The 16,807-nt window shown below is 41.5% G+C and overlaps 1 protein-coding gene across 1 annotated transcript in view; it reads right to left on the bottom strand.

The window, feature by feature from the left end:
• Positions 1-281: 281 nt before the first annotated feature.
• The window catches only part of ELL2 (elongation factor for RNA polymerase II 2), a 38,662-nt gene continuing 22,136 nt past the window's right edge, over positions 282-16,807 (bottom strand). The window contains exons 5-12 of the mRNA XM_080362321.1: positions 13,445-13,707; positions 10,659-10,783; positions 10,427-10,517; positions 8,009-8,537; positions 5,572-5,638; positions 3,085-3,256; positions 2,073-2,117; positions 282-1,933 (exon numbers count right to left, since the gene is read on the bottom strand). Coding sequence (XP_080218447.1) covers positions 1,817-1,933; positions 2,073-2,117; positions 3,085-3,256; positions 5,572-5,638; positions 8,009-8,537; positions 10,427-10,517; positions 10,659-10,783; positions 13,445-13,707 — 1,409 coding nt within the window. The 3' untranslated portion in view covers positions 282-1,816. The remainder of the gene's footprint in view (positions 1,934-2,072; positions 2,118-3,084; positions 3,257-5,571; positions 5,639-8,008; positions 8,538-10,426; positions 10,518-10,658; positions 10,784-13,444; positions 13,708-16,807) is intronic.

The raw sequence follows: 16,807 nt of genomic DNA, 5'->3' as shown, positions 1-16,807 counted from the left end.
GGAAAGAGGAAAGGAGGGAAGGAAGACAGAAATCAGTTAACTGCAGTGCGCCTCATGACGCAGTGACTAACAGCCCTGGGCAGCGCTAACGCGCATCCCCACACACAGGTTAGATCAAGAGCACTGAGCCACCAAAATGCGCCCCAGTACCAGGAGTTCACACCATTTTAATCCGAACAGCCACTCTGCTTCTCAGTTGAAAGCTAATGACCCAGTGCAGTTAATTTAACAGCTCCTGCATTTACACCTGGGCATCCCTGTGCGCTCAGGACCAAACCCGCTCATTAAACCCAGATTACGCAGCTCTTAAGGGAGCAAGAAATCCCCTTGTTTTGCCATTTGAAATGTCAGCCTGTTCCCCAGTATGTAACACAGATATTGCTGTTATGCAGCAGAAAGGGATGCACCTTGCCTGCTGTTCCACCTCCGCGAATGTAACGGCTTTGAATTCACAGATTTAAGGCAAAAGTTCAGTCGCTCCCGTTTACCCAAACGCATGTTTTCTGACACAGATTTTCTGGTTTACGGTGATACACAACAGCTTTTTCGTGGCGCTGGAGATAAGGTCTGTTAGCGATGTTACCAGCATTTTGGCAAAAATTCTAAAATCAGATTTGTAAACATAATGCTTCCCTTTTCGATTGGCAGCATTTTGAAAAGACGAACACAGTAAGACACACAAAGATTTTGCTCAATTTCAACCGAGTAACCTGTGTTTTCACGTGACAAAGTAAGCAATGGTTTACATCAAAATAAACCAAAAAAACTGAATGAAATGAAACTTTGTGCTGTTTGGTGATCACAGTATCTTATAGTTAAATACATCTGTTCTTTTTTATATTCCTGGCAATCAGGACAAAATTCTTTAAATATATATTTCACGTAGGCAATAGATTCTTTGCATATCTCTCTTCAAAAAATACTTTATAGGAGTATATAAATAGGTAGCCTACATGTTTAATTTTATAATCTCGCCCAAAAACTATATATCTGTTTCATTTTCGTAAAGTATCAATTCCCCAAGTGTTATTAAAGCTGACAAACTATTGAAATGGAAATGCTCTCACCTTCCACAATAGAAACAGAGATTTTGTAGGAAAAACCTACAGCAACACTCACCAGTTGTTTTAACCTGAGCGTTTGGCTTACCTAAGAGTAGCAGCTTTATTTCGCATTCCCCATGAGGCACTCGTGCACACACACGTTAAACCACACGCGCCCAGACACCCGTAGGCCACGTGGGGTCCCCGGTTGCTGCGGCAACGGGGACCGGTGTAGCTACAACTTTACACCAAACACACACAAGCAAACACCTTAAGGCAACCACTGCAATGGGGGGTTTAAGTTAAAAGGTTAAGCTTCTGCTGTAACAAAATGGGCTGTATACAGCAAATACACGTGCCTCTTTAACCCCCCAAAGCAATGGCTTATTTTTTTTTTTAAATTTTGTGCAAATTTTAAAATCTTCTACCATTTAAGGCAAAGAGTTTGTATTAACAAGAAAGGTCAGAAAACACCCTTATATTTATCCAAGGACATTTCACTTTGCTACATTTCCTTAAAATGTGCACAATTTTGTAGTAGAGGTACTAGATTCCCAGCATCTACCAATGAAATTATTCCAATGGACAAACATAAGTTTTGAAGAAAAGAAGGGACCAGAAAAAGCAGCTTCAAATACGCATAAAAGCAACATCAACAACAAAAGTAGTTAACTCTGCTAATACTGAAACTTCTGTAATTCAAAAGAATCTTAGATCAACTAATCCTAACTTTTAAATAAATAAGCTACAGTTTGTTCAGGCCGAAGCAAAGGCTAGTGCCATGATTCTGCTTGCCGCTCGTCGAAATCCCCGATTAGTCTCTTAATATGTGATAGCTTGTTGTGCAGATATACGCATCTGTATTTCTCCTCGTAGTAGTTTGGGTTGGACTGTCAAGATAAAGATAAAAAGAAAATCAGGGCATGAAAACTTTTCTGTGGAGTTTAAGATTTCATGTCTTTTGCTTAAAAATAGCCCTGAGCCAGTCTCCGTATTTACTACACCCCACAAATCTAGTGTTACACAAACCTGTTTTATCTTCTGATATTCTTCTAACACTTCTTTGTGAAGCATCTTAAAGAAAAAAAACAAAGACAGTATGAAGAACATTTCACTACTACCAGAAAGTGCAGAGCTACGTAAAGCACTAAAAATACGCTCAGTTTTACTCAAGGCATTTTCTTACCCATGAGCCACCACCTTCCTGTGTTGCCAAAATAAACCCCCAACCCCTTGTATCACCCAGGATCTGCAATTAAACCTGCAAGCAGGCTACAAAAGGAGCAGGTGTCTGGCGATTTCCTTTGAGGAGTTGCTCACGCTGCTGTGTGTTCAAAGACAGCTCAAACAGGTGGGGTGTGGGGGCTCAACACCTTTTCGCAGGGTTTAGTCAAGCTACAAAAATCAGAGCTAGCCCGTGCAGGGTCTGAGCCGGCATGCAGACTCTGCAAGGCTGCGCTTTGTCTGATTGAGCAGTACCAGGGGCTTTTAAAACACTCCCTCCGCCCACAAATACATTTGCAATCTGGTCAAAAGCTAAATGAAAGCAACCAAAAATCCTCAGAACTAGAGAATTCTGGTATCGCAAGTGTGGAACTTGCATGTCCAAATCAGAGAAGTGCAGGCTGAAAAGACTGAATATCAGGCTTTTAACACCCTTTTCTGCTGAAGTCATAGCTGGGATCAGCCACCCGGAAGATAAGGAGTAAGTTGTGACTGTAGGTTTAGATAATATACAGAATCACAAGAAGCAGAGGGTCAGGAAAGCCTTAGGATTGTGGCCACTGTCTCCATACATTTCTGATCTCCTCCTCCTCCTGTGTCAGAGCACACCGAGGGGTCAGCAAAGCCCTGGCCTGCTCATTCCAGCTGCACAACTCATTACTCAGCCTCAGACACTGCACGTGGCAATGCTTTCAAAACCATATCAATATAACTGAATAGCTAAATATACTGAAGAGTCCGCTTGTGCTGAAAACGTGGACTTTTAGAAGGGATAAGAGGGAGATGAAACAATCTCCACAGTTTTATCCTCCTTTACCTGGTACTCTTCGGAGCCTGGAGTGAGAAGTTTCCGCTGGGCATCAAGCTCCATGAACCGCCTACTGATGCTTTCCATGCGAGCATGCAGATCCCTGTATTCATCATACTCAGCGTTGAAGTCGTCCTTGTAACTTTCGCGTTGCTCATATGAGACGATGGCTATGTACTTTCTAAAGGAAAAAAAAGCATACATGCAATTTTACACCACGGATATTTCACAGTGAACATCAGGCACAGGCAACCAAGTTTAAGTTGGTTCGCAATGTGACTGACTTTGCTTCTACCTGTAAGCGCACGTGCTCCAAGATAATACATTTACGTAATTACGGAAATCTACCGTATTTTTGTGACTGTTATTAGTTAATATGCACAAAAAGCAGTGTAGCATACTTAGGAAACATTAGCAATCATTCAAATACAGGAAGACCAATAAATGCTTCAGTAAGAGATGAGAAACTGCTAATCATAATCTCTTTCTATGAAGGGCCAGGTTAATCAAGTTATATTTACTTTTGAAAATTAATTTTCCTTACATTTTTGGAAGAGACTGCACTTACGGAGTTGGAGGCAGATAAGTGTTTGGCTACATTTGTGCCTGTCTAACACAGGTAGGGACAAAATTTGATTATTTCAGTGAACAGCAGTTCCATTGTTGTCCATTCAACTAGTGAAGCTGCCAAACCACAACAGAAACAAACGGCAGAGAAGCCTGAAACTCAAAACTACCCGTCACATCAGCTCTTCAGGAGGGCAAAACCCATAAATGCCTAAAGGTGCTGATACAATTGAAACTTTCTTCATTCCCCCCTCCCTCAAGTCAACACGAGTGGATTTAACAAGCTCATTATACAAATCCAAGAAGAAGCGTCAATGTGACAAACATTTCCCACCGCTGTCACACCAGTAATTCTGGTCCTCCCAGCCCACAGACCTGGTTCTCTTTAGATGACACAGACACCTCCACGTGGGGACGAGTCCTCCAAACCACCCTTAGGTTAACTTTAAAGAAGCCATAAAAAATTAACAAGTTGAAAGGCTGCACCGACACGGATGACAACTTTTGTTGGTGATGTATGCCAGGCTGGAGGCACCCGATTGGAGTATTAGGCGGTTTTTAAAAGGAAACTAAAGATGCCTTTCAACATTTTGGGAGGTACCTGTGGAGAAACTCGCAGGTACATCCCACAGCATGTCCCAGCAGAGGACATGAGCCCAGCAAAGCACATGGAGAGGGAAGAAATGGGAGTGGAAGTGGGTAAAAACATCAATCTGTTTTGGTTTTCCAGCTTTTGCTTGAAAAGCTTGATTTCCTTTACTCTAATAATCTTTATATTGAGACAGAAACTATCTTTATGCTAAAGCTGTGATTATACTCATGAATCATGTAGCACTTAGAGACAGGAAGAGAAACTGGAATAAACTACCAAAGCGCTTCAAACTGCCCCAAGTTACAGGTGCTCTCAGGTTTCAGTTTTCCTGTAATGATCAGGCAGGTGTGTGAAACAGCACGACCTAATGTTTTTACAGGACATCATGGCCATTAGATTATCTGTGAGATTGCTCGAGGGGTGGTTCCTTTTACAGAGCATGCTTCACTGAAGTTTTTACTCTCAATCAGAACTAAATCAATTTCATGAAATCTTGCACGAATGCTTTTGTGTTTTTAAACTTCTAGCAATGTCTGTTGGCATCTGCCTTTAATATTAGATTACACCAAATAACCGTATACCTTACTTCTCTGTATATCTGCTCTCAGCTCATTGGGGAGCACACAGGGAAAAGCTGAATTTGCCTGTTTTCACACAGCAGCGGTTGTAAATGAAATGTAGGTTTGAGTTTTATAGATTGCAATAAGCTAGTCATTGTAGATACATAACGGTAATGATTTTTATCTTGTTGATGTCAAAATAAAGCAGCTGAAATTTAAAATTTGAATTGAGGCTCTTCTGTTTTCTTTAGCTCTTTGGTCTGCAATTCTACGGTGAAACTGGATATTTTGCTGCAGCTTCAAGTCAGTCTGTGGCCATTTTACATCAAAACTTTAGAAATAATTGAGGGTTAACTCCTATAAAGCCTGATACCTTCCCTCCCCACCTTTTCAGCTTAGACACACCAAGCAGCGAAAACACAAGAAAGATGTTCAAATTTACATGTTTTCTAAAAAGAAAACAGCTCACATTCATATTCCTTTTTTTTTTTTTGTGTTCTTGAAAAAGAATTAAAGTGAGTGCTTTAAGTCTTCTTCCAAAATACAATAAAAATCATTTTTAATGCCTCTTTTGCCCCACAATAATTAAGGGACAACCTCCACGTTTAAAACTTGTCAGTACTTGAATAACGCAGCTGGGTGACTTAAACAAACTTGCAGTTATTCCATAATTACATTTTGGTAAATTTTGGGGTTTCTAGCAAAATTTGAGTTTTTACAGGTGATTTTTCAAATGCTTCAATGAGTGGCAAGAAACTTAATTCTTATTTTACTCACATGAAGTAGTCTGGTTGTTCAATTGTTGATAACAGGGAATCTGCAGAGGCAACGCAGGTTTCATCTCCTACAGAAAGGCAGAATTTTGACACTTGTGATAAACAGATTTTTAATATAGCCAAGCAACACCAACCTGTAGGGCCTGAAAACATCCCTTACAGTTTGATTCTCACAGTAAATTACTTGGGATAAGCTCTATAAGTTAATAATGGGGCTGATGCGACCTACACCACAGTAGGCAGTGCCGGGGTTTAGAGAGAGGGCACAGATGCTTTATTCTACAGGTTTTGTGCTGCCACGGTATTAACCCAAGCTCAGCTTTTCTTATTCGAAGGCATGATGTGGCATCTGCACAGCAATTCAAGTTATGCAGCAACAGATGTAGCTGCACAAAAGACAACAGCTTGAGATATATATAGATAGCTATATATATATATAGAGCTATATATATATAAACATCCAGGTTCCAGAAAGAAATAGAGTAGAAAGGTGAAGTCCTTTCCATGCCATGTTTTTATCCCGCGTTCCCTGCCAGTTACGGATATTAGATTTAATTAGATTTAATTTCGGCACTCCTCTAAGCAAGGAAGTCAATAGCATTGTGGGTGGGTTACTGGCATTCAGGCTTCAATAACCTGCGACAAAGGCTTGCTCCTCATTAACCTCGCAATGCTGGGTTTGAAAGTTATTTGCACTTGTTAATTGCTCTTTTAAATGACATTATGAAAGCACCGTACAATTACTCTCTAATCCCTCTCTTTAAAGGAATATTTCAAGAGCCCCCTGTCTTTTTGATTAATAAGAGAAACAGCTGCTGTAAGGAAAAGGAAGGAAAACATGAAGGAACATTCACTATCCTGGTAATTTATATCTGCTTTTCATTTGGGGTTTTGCAGCAATCTTAAATAAGACACAGTCCTTTATATTTATCACTGTCTTACACTGCTGCTGTTTAAACACAGTATTTCTCAGTTTAGCCATTCTTGCCAAACTTTGAGATATCTGAGCTCTAAGTCATGGGGAGAAAAAAGAGCTATCATGCAGTGTTTTACTAAATGCTTTTGCTTTTAACATTAAAATTGTTATGTTGTATGGCAGGAGTATAAAAATAATATATAATACATAACACATAACAATATATAATACATAATAGATGATATATACTATATATTTTATATACAATAAAGTATATATAGTATACAGTATATAGTATACATACTATGCTATAGTGTGTATATATAGAGTATATATATACTATATATATACTATATATAGTGTATATGTATATGTACTATATATACTATACTGTATTGTATTATACACTAGACACTATATACTATATATTTGAGAGAAATGCAAACAGTAATATTGACATTATGTACAGTACAACTTATGTGAACAGTTTCGCTGAGAGCATTTAATTTCCAAAAATTCAAGTGCATTTCTCGACATGTCTCAGTCCATTTGAAAGCTTCAGCATGAGCACCAACTTGAAACATAGTACAGGATTTTCCTTCCCTAGCTGTTCAGAATTTTGTTACTGGCTTCTGGAGAAAGATGCTCATACGTTTATAAATTCGAGCATGAACATTTTCAAAGCAAAATCTCTGAGATTTGACAACACCTAAGATTTAACAAAGGAACCAAACTTTGCTCTATTGTGTGTGCATTAAGAAATCGAGTATTCTTGGTGCATTTCTGCTAAGCATTTCAACGCTGTTTTCAGTAGGTAACACTTCTATATCTTTTGATATCATGAGTTTTGCAGCCAGGATGGAGAAAAGCTTACAGCACGGGTCAAACCAACATTCTAGTAAATCACACGCCAGTTTACATACATTTTAGGCTTTCCATGAACCTTGCATTGTAATACAGATGAAACACATTTAATATCTGATCCATGTGTTGCAGTAAACTGGTGTGCAATAAGTACTTGTGACAAGTTTTTATTTTCAGCATACAGACTTTGAAATTTGCTGAAGGAAAAACTGGAGTAAGTTTCAGTAAACTGTCAATTTCCTGGAAACTAAGAAAAAAAACCAAAAGAAAAAAGCCCACATCACCCACGCAATAATTGTGATTTTCTAGTGCCTAGCTCTTCCTTGTAACCGGTTTCCATCCAACAGCAATTCGTTTAAGATCTCCATGTTCTAAAGATTTTTGTACTACACAGTGAGAACTCTTAAAAATGAACCTGATTTTAGCTACGTTTCCAGCAGAACAAGCCCAGCTTCTGTGTTTTGTTTTTAAACTGACAATTACAATGTAGTGCAGGAAAAAAATTGACTTTTCATGCCATGAAGCAAGTATAATGGAAAAGCACTTAATGTATAGCAAGTGAAAAAATACACCATTTGCATTTCCAGTGCCCAGTTTTACTGGTCCCTTTTCAGCAGTGTTACCCGTATAATAGTTACAAAAAGCAGCGTATTTATACCTTCACATGAATCCAAATGGGAGGATTCTTCCAGCTTTGTTGTTTCTTCTTTTACAAGGTCTTTCTCGTCCTCGCTTGTACTTGTAGAGTCCTGAGTTTTGCTTTTGTCATCTTCCTTACGTTTTTTCGCCTTCTTGGGGTTTTGGTGCAACATCACACGCTTCCTGCTTGCAGACTGGGGATGCTCGTCCTGCACCGGGGCCGGGACTCCCAAACCAGTCTGAGAGGTGTATTTCTGTTGCTGGTCCTCGTAGACGCTGTCATGGTTTTGACCAGAGGCGTCAACCGGCAGGTCCTGCGTCCCGCGGCCCTCGGGGGTGCAGGGGGAGCTGGAGATTTGGGGAGGGCTGGATGTGGGGAGCAGCACTGGGGGTGCGGGGGCGGCTGCGGGACGGGGGGGCGGCGGAGCGGCCGCTTTCTCGCTGTAGTGAGGCAAGAGGCCGCTGAATGGTGGGCGGCTGGTCAGGTGAGAGATCCTCTGCTTCTTGTTCATCACAGGACCGATAAAATTGGAACTCAAAGGACGTTTCTGTAGTAATAACGGAAAAAAAGAAAAAACAACAAACTCAGCGGAATCAAGTTTTACTCACATTCTGAAAAAGAAGCATTTCTGAACAGGCAATTGTTGGAAATACGTCTTTCTCACCTAAAAACAGCTGCCAAACAAAGAAGCATTGCAGCTAAACACATGGTTTATTTCATTTTTAGTTTCTCATCTTATGCTTTACCAATGTGTTCTTCAAATCCACAGCTAAAGCATGGAGGGTGTGGGTCTCTGCTCCCCAGGAACAAGCGCCCGGAGCAGAGGAAACGGCCTCGAGTTGCCCAGGGGAGGTTGAGGTTGGATCTGGGGAACAATTTCTTCCCCAAGGGCTGTGGGGCATTGAACAGGCTGCCCAGGGCAGTGCTGGAGTCACCAGCCCTGGAGGGGTTTAAAAGGCATTTAGACAAGGTTCTCAGGGACATGGGTAGTGCCCAAGTTAGGTTATGGTCAGACTTCATGATCTTGACGGTCTTTTCCAACCAAAATGATTCTACAAAAGGCTTCGGAAGAAAGACGCTGTGTTCAGCAGCAATATCAAAGGCTTCACCAAAGTGAGGAGGTCAGGTCGGTGTCCTTTAGGTACTGTCTGGCTTAAGAGTCAGTTTCTGCCATCACACAGCCACGCAGTTTACTGAAGCAGCCCAAGAAACAGGCAGCAGCGTGCTTATCAGGGCGTGTGAAGCACAAAGCTGATAAGAACAGCTAAAACCCCTCGTTTTGCTAGAGTTGTGGCTCCAGCCGTCGTTCAGCTGACGCGCTGGTTCACGTCCTCTTCTGAAGCAGAACACGCTGCTCAGGTGGATGCACAAGCTTGGACCAGGAACGCCAGGCATGGCTCTGCGCCGCCCTGCTGGGATTAATCCAGATCCTGTGTGTAAAGCGTTCCTGGCATCTGCACCACTTCATGCTCTCACTGGAAGAATGTTAGGGAAAGACAGGAGTGACCTCCCCTCTCTAATTAAACATAAATAGCTGAGTGGTGAACGACTTTCTGTACTTCCCACCTTATCGCTGTGCACTGCAGTTTTAGTCACAGAAAGTATCAAACTTTTCCTTAAAGAAATACCTTTCATACCTAGGCTGCCCTGAATCAAAACCATACAATATAGAATCATTTTGGTTGGAAAAGGCCCTTAAGATCATCGAGTCCAGCCGTGAAAAATGGGTGTTTAAATTATGCCTATAGGAAAACAAAATATTCCTCCAAGTGGATCACAGTTGTAGTTTGTCCTCACTCTGAACTTTTCGAAGCTTTATATTCAAACAGTAGCACAGGATGTTTGTGCATATGTTATTATAACTACCATATCACAAAGAACCTTGAACATGTGTCGTTGCATAACAAAAATATATACATACCTTGTTTTTAGAAGACCTTCCCACACACCACGATAAACAAGTGTGGCAATATGAAACGGTTTTAAATATTTAACCAGAAAGTACAAGGTTGTGTAACAATAATGGGTAACCAAGAAGCTCAGCAGGTGAGTTCAGGCTTCTGCAAGGTCACTGTGCTGTGGATGGACAGTTATGGCTGTGCAAACGCAATGGGGTGGTCTCTGTCAGAGATAGGGGTGTATCTGCAAAACACTGTGTAGCCAGCAATTGTTGATTTTTCTGAATATTTTAATAAACATTCTGCAATACAGACCACTAAATATAGCAGTCCTTAAGCGACGTGACCATATTTTTTTTGCAGTATTTGGTGGTGCAACTGTCTTTAAAACAAATATAATAACCCAACTAGAAATAAATGCTTCATTTTTACATGTGTTGACAACATTACCAGTGATTCACATCACAGCGTTCACCCCAATACAAAGTGTGATGAATCTTAACAGACTGTAAATAATGTAAAATAAACTACAAAATACCTGAGAAGGTGCTGATGAAGCATCTTTATGGGAGTTCACAGGAGATCCTGAATGGCTGGTGCTGGTGGCATTCTGAGATGAATTTAACTTTCTGTAAGGATGACCCAACATTTCAGGTTAGAAGGCAAAAATGTTTATGTCATAGTTCTTTCATTATAGGGAAGACTGGCATTCATTTCCCAGAAAAGGTTTTTTAAATGGCTATTTTCTTTCCCCTAGAGACTGAACTTACCTAGAAAGTATTAACTCCAATGACTGTTTATCTATTTCACTGTATCCAGGCCAATCTTTTTGAATATCTTTAAATAAATAATCCTTCAGAGTGTAAGAATTATCCTTTGGATTCAGGTTGGCTACCTACAGGCAGATATTTAAGAAAATAAATGTTCATTATACCTAAATGCAAACTACAGAAAAAGAAAAAAATAGATTGGTACTGCAAAGCTTAATCAAAGCTGAAAATAAAACCACACACCAGTTTTCCAGGGTTTCCAGATGTGAAGGTCAAAGCAGCTTTCATGTAATGAGCAGAGATTTTGAAAAGTGTGGCCAATTTGAGATGTGAGAACATCCCAAACTGCTGCGAGCATGTATGAAACATACTCCACGAAAACCCCTCTCTGCACCACGTACCTGGTGTTCTGTCTTTAATGCAGCATTGCGAACCAAGGCAAACTACGCCAATGCTTTAAATCCTCACTAGGTGAGATGAGGCGAGAGGCCTAGTTTTCATTTGTTTTTCTTTATTTCTGAAAACTGAAGAACACTATCTCCACACACAAGCTCAGATCTGTTCAACCCCAGCAGGACACCTGCTGTACTTCTGTGCTTTTTGTGGCAAAGCACAGACTGTGCCTGGAACAACGAGTGTTTTCCACCATCGCAATAACAACCTCAGCATTCGTTGTTTCTCTTGACAAACAACTGCTTGTCTTAGGTGCACAAGTCACAACAAACTACAGCCTTCTACGGAATGGTTGTATGCGATACGCTAACTGGCACTGAACAACTTATTTTAGTGCAAATATTCATTATTCAACCCTCTCATAAGTTTTAAGTCATACTGAAGTTTTACTGATTCAGAGGGAAAAAAGCAACTGTACTCATATCTTATAAGTTATACTTTGAAAACGAGATTTAGTGCTAAAATGGTTAAGGGCAGGTGTACAGGCCCAGATGTGCTCCCCATTGTGCAGACAAGGTTCACTGCAGCAAACCGCTGTCATGAGGAGGTCGTGTGTGTGTCTTGCTGTATACCTCTGAATATAAAACGGGTTTATATCTTCCTTAAGAAAATGCAAAGTATGCTCAAAACATTAAAAACCCACTGACATACACAGTGCTGGTTTAGACTTCATCACCTGATGTCAATTCAGAGTTTCAGGGAAAACCTCAAAGAAAAAACAGTCTCCATCAGTTTGCCTGAAAATGCTCAATAACTCATCAACATATCACCACTACTTTTTGCCTATTTTTCCTCCGAAAGCTAATTCATGTGTGTGTGCATGTCTATCTGTCCCCATCTTAAAAAACAATTAAGAGTAACAGAGGTACCCAGAAACAGTAATTAACTTCTTAAAAACAGAATTAAAGTTGCGTTCCAAGAGAAGCAATTGTGTGCATATTGGATCTCACCAAGTACAGGCTGCTGATTTTACATTTGTACCAAAAAATCCCATTATGAAGCTAAGAAAAATATGAGCAAGGCTTCTGAGGTTGCAGTTGCGCTAACATGACCATTTCTGAATGCAAACCAACACCTTGAGGTGGTTCAAATCACACAGAGAAGACAGACCCAAGTAAGTCTGCTTAAATATTGTCAAGCCTAATGGGACAGGAGAAAATTTTTGCACCTTTTATCCTCTTGGGAGCAGAGCTTTCAGAATTTTGTAATCAGCTTAAAGGTATAAATCAACTACTTCACTTTGTATGTAAGAATATTGTTCTCATTAAATTGTGTATGTCTTCAGGGTCAAAAAAAATACCATTTACTGGGCAAACAAAGTAACGATGTTTAACATATGCAAGGAATGAGCTTTAAAAATTCAGCATAGATCAGCCAAAGTTATATAAATGTTGAATTTTACTCACTTTAATAGGTTCCAAAACACTTTTTCCCTACATATATATATGAAATATTCCTGCTTTACGTATTAATACATGCATACTCAGCCACAGCCTATAGGTACATTAAAAAGTAAGGGAGGAGCCACTGCATCTCACAATACTTTATGAAGACTCTTCTGAGCTGTTATAGTAGAAAATTCGTGTGGCAAACTTGAACAAACAGCTTAAAAGTTTCAGCTGTAACTTTACTGGCTTGCTGATAATTTTAATGGATATGATAAAGAAATACAAGCGGAACTTAACTGAAAAGAGCACTGGGAAAGCTATTGAATAAAAAAAGGTTTCACGTAAGACAAAGACACAATCCACATGGCAGCAAAGAAAGATTATGCTCGAAATAGGACCATCACCTTTTTCATTTACAATTTGGCTGTAACACTCTTCCCTGGTTTGCAATTCCAACAGACCCTACGAGAAGCCAAGTACCAATTCCAGGCCAGCAACGACGTTCAAATGAACCACTGACCTATGTGATTACCCAGCTTCTCATAAACTCATCACAAGAAATACTAAGTACTATGACAAACTATTTCACACAACTGAGAGAACATGCAGTCAGTTTCTCTCAATTAAACAGTTAAGCAGCCCAAGTAAAAGACAGAGGAAAAAAGAGCACGTTAAAAGCAACAAAGCTAGAAGTAGTTAATGATTGCCTGCCATTCTAGCAAAACAAAAACACTCCCCAAATTTTCTCAAGTATTTCTTTCCTTTCCCTCATGTTAAATTGCAGTTTGGGCACATGTGTAAAGCTGACTGAAAAAGTTAAACAAGGAGTAGTACTTGAGTTGTCTATTATTTTCTAATTTAAACACGGGAGTAACACACCTCAAAATGATGATTAAAAGAATAGCAGGAGGGACAAAAAGCTGACACAAAACTGCATGATCTCACCTGCTGAAGGATAATCCCAAGGGAATTCTTGTCTTTTTGGTTCACTCCATCTCTTTGCAAGCGAGCAAGTAACTCTGGTTTCTTGTAATTCTTCAGTGCCAGTAAGTGAATTACCCTGTCCCTGTACGGCCGCTGAGAAACAGCGCCGTGAGTGTGAGTCCTCCGCACCGCGACTGCGGGGTTCATGGGTGTCGACCTCTTCCTCTGCGGAGCAGCATCTGGAACGCTTCGTGGTGGAGGCCTTTTGACCTGGACTCTTTTTCCTAAAGTAAAGGTGAAAAAAAGAGAAAAAAGAAAAAAAAAAGGTGATGTGGGAGGTCAAAGGAAAACAAGAGAGTTGATTTACAAGAGTTTAATAAGCTGGATAAACTCTGAAAACTGTATTCACTTAGCACTTCAAGTTCTACAAGAATACACGGGTAGTAAAGGTGGCTCAAGCAAGGCATCAGTGAAGAAATACTCAAAAAAATAAAGCTGGTCAATGAGTGATACTGGTAGGAACACCTTACCAATTATTCACGTAGATTGTGCTTTTATTACTTTTCCAGTTTATAATCTCAAGCACTGAATACCCAAAATCAGGCTCTTCTGGTTTTTAGGAGAGTAAAGTGTGATGCAAGGGTCTTGCATGTAATTAAAAGATTCCTCATTAATACCTAGAGAGACCAAGTCTATACAATTAATTGCATCACCGGATAAAGAAACTACAAGCACTTGGTGTTAATCACTTGAGTTACCATAAATTAAACCACATTTTAAACCGAAATCTTTCCCACTTATTAAACAAGCCCAAGTTTATCAGAAAAAACATACCAAAGATTTAACAGCTCTTGAGACCAAGTTCTAGAACATGGCCTGCGCAGCATTTTGGATCAAACTCTATAAAAATACGTGCTTCTCGCTCAAGGAACAATGCAAGTGTTTGCAAGCGATGCATCCAGAATTGAGAACTATCACCATCCAACTTGAACGCCAGTTTTCCAGAAAAAGACCCAAACTTCTATAGTCTGTGTTTTTAAATAGAACTTCTTATCAGACAGAAAAAAAAAAAGATTTATCAAATATTATAGAGAATCACTGTAGTCAACATGGTTTGCAATCTAGCAGAGGATGTGACTCAACCGAGGCATTTTTCTGAAACCAACAACTCATGTTTGGTACATGAAGGAGACTTTAATGAGTATTGGTGGCAAAATCTGGAGCCTGCCTCCCCTAAAAGACACGCAGACTCTGAGCTGCGCTTATGTACCGCTCACCCTCAGGAACAGCACAAACTTATTTCCATTTTGTAGTGGAGACCAAACCTTTATAACCTTTCCATCCTGCTACTACCTGGACTTCGCCATTCTGGTTTTCAGGAACAAACCTAAGTGTGCACACACAGGGTTACTTTTTCAGAACCTTATGAACTTGCTAGTTGGTTGTTGAACACATTACAAACGTTTTGATGAGTTAAATTTGATGTAGATACACAAACCCACCACACAGCCCGTAGTGTAAGCAGCATCCAAACAAAATAGCTCCTGAAGTTGTGTCTCTGAATCACTTGAAAACCCCAAATTAACTGAAAACATAATCAATCATTAACATGACCAACAACTCCAGTTCCTAATTTGTCCTGCATGAAGAATGTTGCAAAGTCACACCTTGACCTACCAGCAGCTAGACCTGTCCTACCTGAGCTCCATCAACGCCAGTCTGAAACAAAACATCCCCAAACACCGTAATTGTCTTAATTCCAGTCTTGAGACCCCATTTATTTAATGTTAAATTCACCTGAGATCTGTTTAAACCACCAAAAAAAAATCATGCTGACCAATCATATGTGAAACAGAACTTCTCCAATGAGAAGGTTTGATATACGTGAAAGTGGCTCCTGTCACGCTGCTGTTAAAGAGCAGCGTGGACACTATGGGGAAACCAGAACAACTTCATGTCCTGGTACTAACCCGTTCCCAGCTTCCCCAGTGTCAAGGCCTTACAAATTATATCTTTATCTCCAAAACCCATGACCACACTGGCTTAAAATGCTGTGCAGTAAGCTGAGGCAGAGCAAGCAATGGACCATCACCGTCAGGGACATCTGTGCTGCAGGACGCAGCCAAAGCCAAGCGAGAGCCTGTTCTGCTCGATGAGCATAAAGAATTAGCTGGAGGGTCGGGCCCAAAGAGTTGTGGTGAACGGAGCCAAATCCAGTTGGCAGTTGGTCATGAGTGGCGTCCCCAGGGCTCAGTATTGGGGCCAGTTCTGTTTAACCTCTTTATTAACGATCTGGACGAGGGGATCGAGTGCACCCTCAGTCATTTTGCAGATGACACCAGGTTGGGCGCAGTGTTGATGTGCTGGAGGGTGGGATGGCCGTACAAAGGGGTCTGGACCGGCTGGATCGATGGGCTGAGGCCAATTGTCTGAGGTTCAACAAGGCCAATGTCGGGTCCTGCACTGGGGTCACAACAACCCCATGGACGCTGCAGCTGGGGAAGAGCAGCTGGAAAAGGCCCTGGGGGTGTTGGTGCCAGCGGCTGAACATGAGCCAGCGTGTGCCCAGGTGGCCAAGAGGCCACAGGATCCTGGCTGGTACCAGCACTGGGGTGGCCAGCAGGCCCAGGGCAGCGACCGTCCCTGTGCTGGGACCTGGGGAGGACAAACCGCCAACCCTGGGGCAGTTCTGGGCCCCTCACGCCAAGAAAGGGCTTGAGGTGCTGGAGCGAGTGGAGAGAAGGGAACGGAGCTGGTGAGGGGCTGGAGCACAAGTGTGATGGAGCGGCTGAGGGACCTGGGGGTTCAGCTGGAGAACAGGAGCTGAGGGGAGACCTTCTGATCTCTGACCTGCCTGAAAGGAGCTTGGAGCCAGGGGGGTCGGGCTCTGCTCCCCAGGAACAAGCGCCAGGAGCAGAGGAAACGGCCTCAAGTTGCGCCAGGGGAGGTTGAGGTTGGATCTGGGGACAATTTCTTCCCCAAAGGGCTGTGGGGCATTGAACAGGCTGCCCAGGGCAGTGCTGGAGTCACCGGCCCTGGAGGGTTGGACAGACGGACATGAGGTTCTCAGGACACGGGGCAGGGACAGGGTGGGTTATGGTTGGACTCAGTGATCCTGAGGGTCTATTCCAACCGAACCGATGCCATGATTCTGAGATGGATGTACCTGCTCCAGGTCACTGCTGCGGCAGGACCAGCGCCGCCCGACCACCGAGTGCCTGCAAGGGGGATGTTCACCTCGAGTCTGCAGCTCCACGCTCCTCAGGCACACAGTACCCAGAACAGTCTAATAACAGATTATACCACCTAAACACTTTTTGTTTTGTGGGAAACAACAAAATTCATGGGGAGATGCCAACATTACTTTACTGTAACCCTTTTTTC

The sequence above is a fragment of the Nesoenas mayeri genome (genome assembly GCF_963082525.1).
Source record: "Nesoenas mayeri genome assembly, chromosome: Z".
Taxonomy (NCBI): Eukaryota; Metazoa; Chordata; class Aves; order Columbiformes; family Columbidae; genus Nesoenas; species Nesoenas mayeri.
Note: the sequence above shows the minus strand (reverse complement) of the source record. Positions and strands in the feature narration are given on the sequence as shown.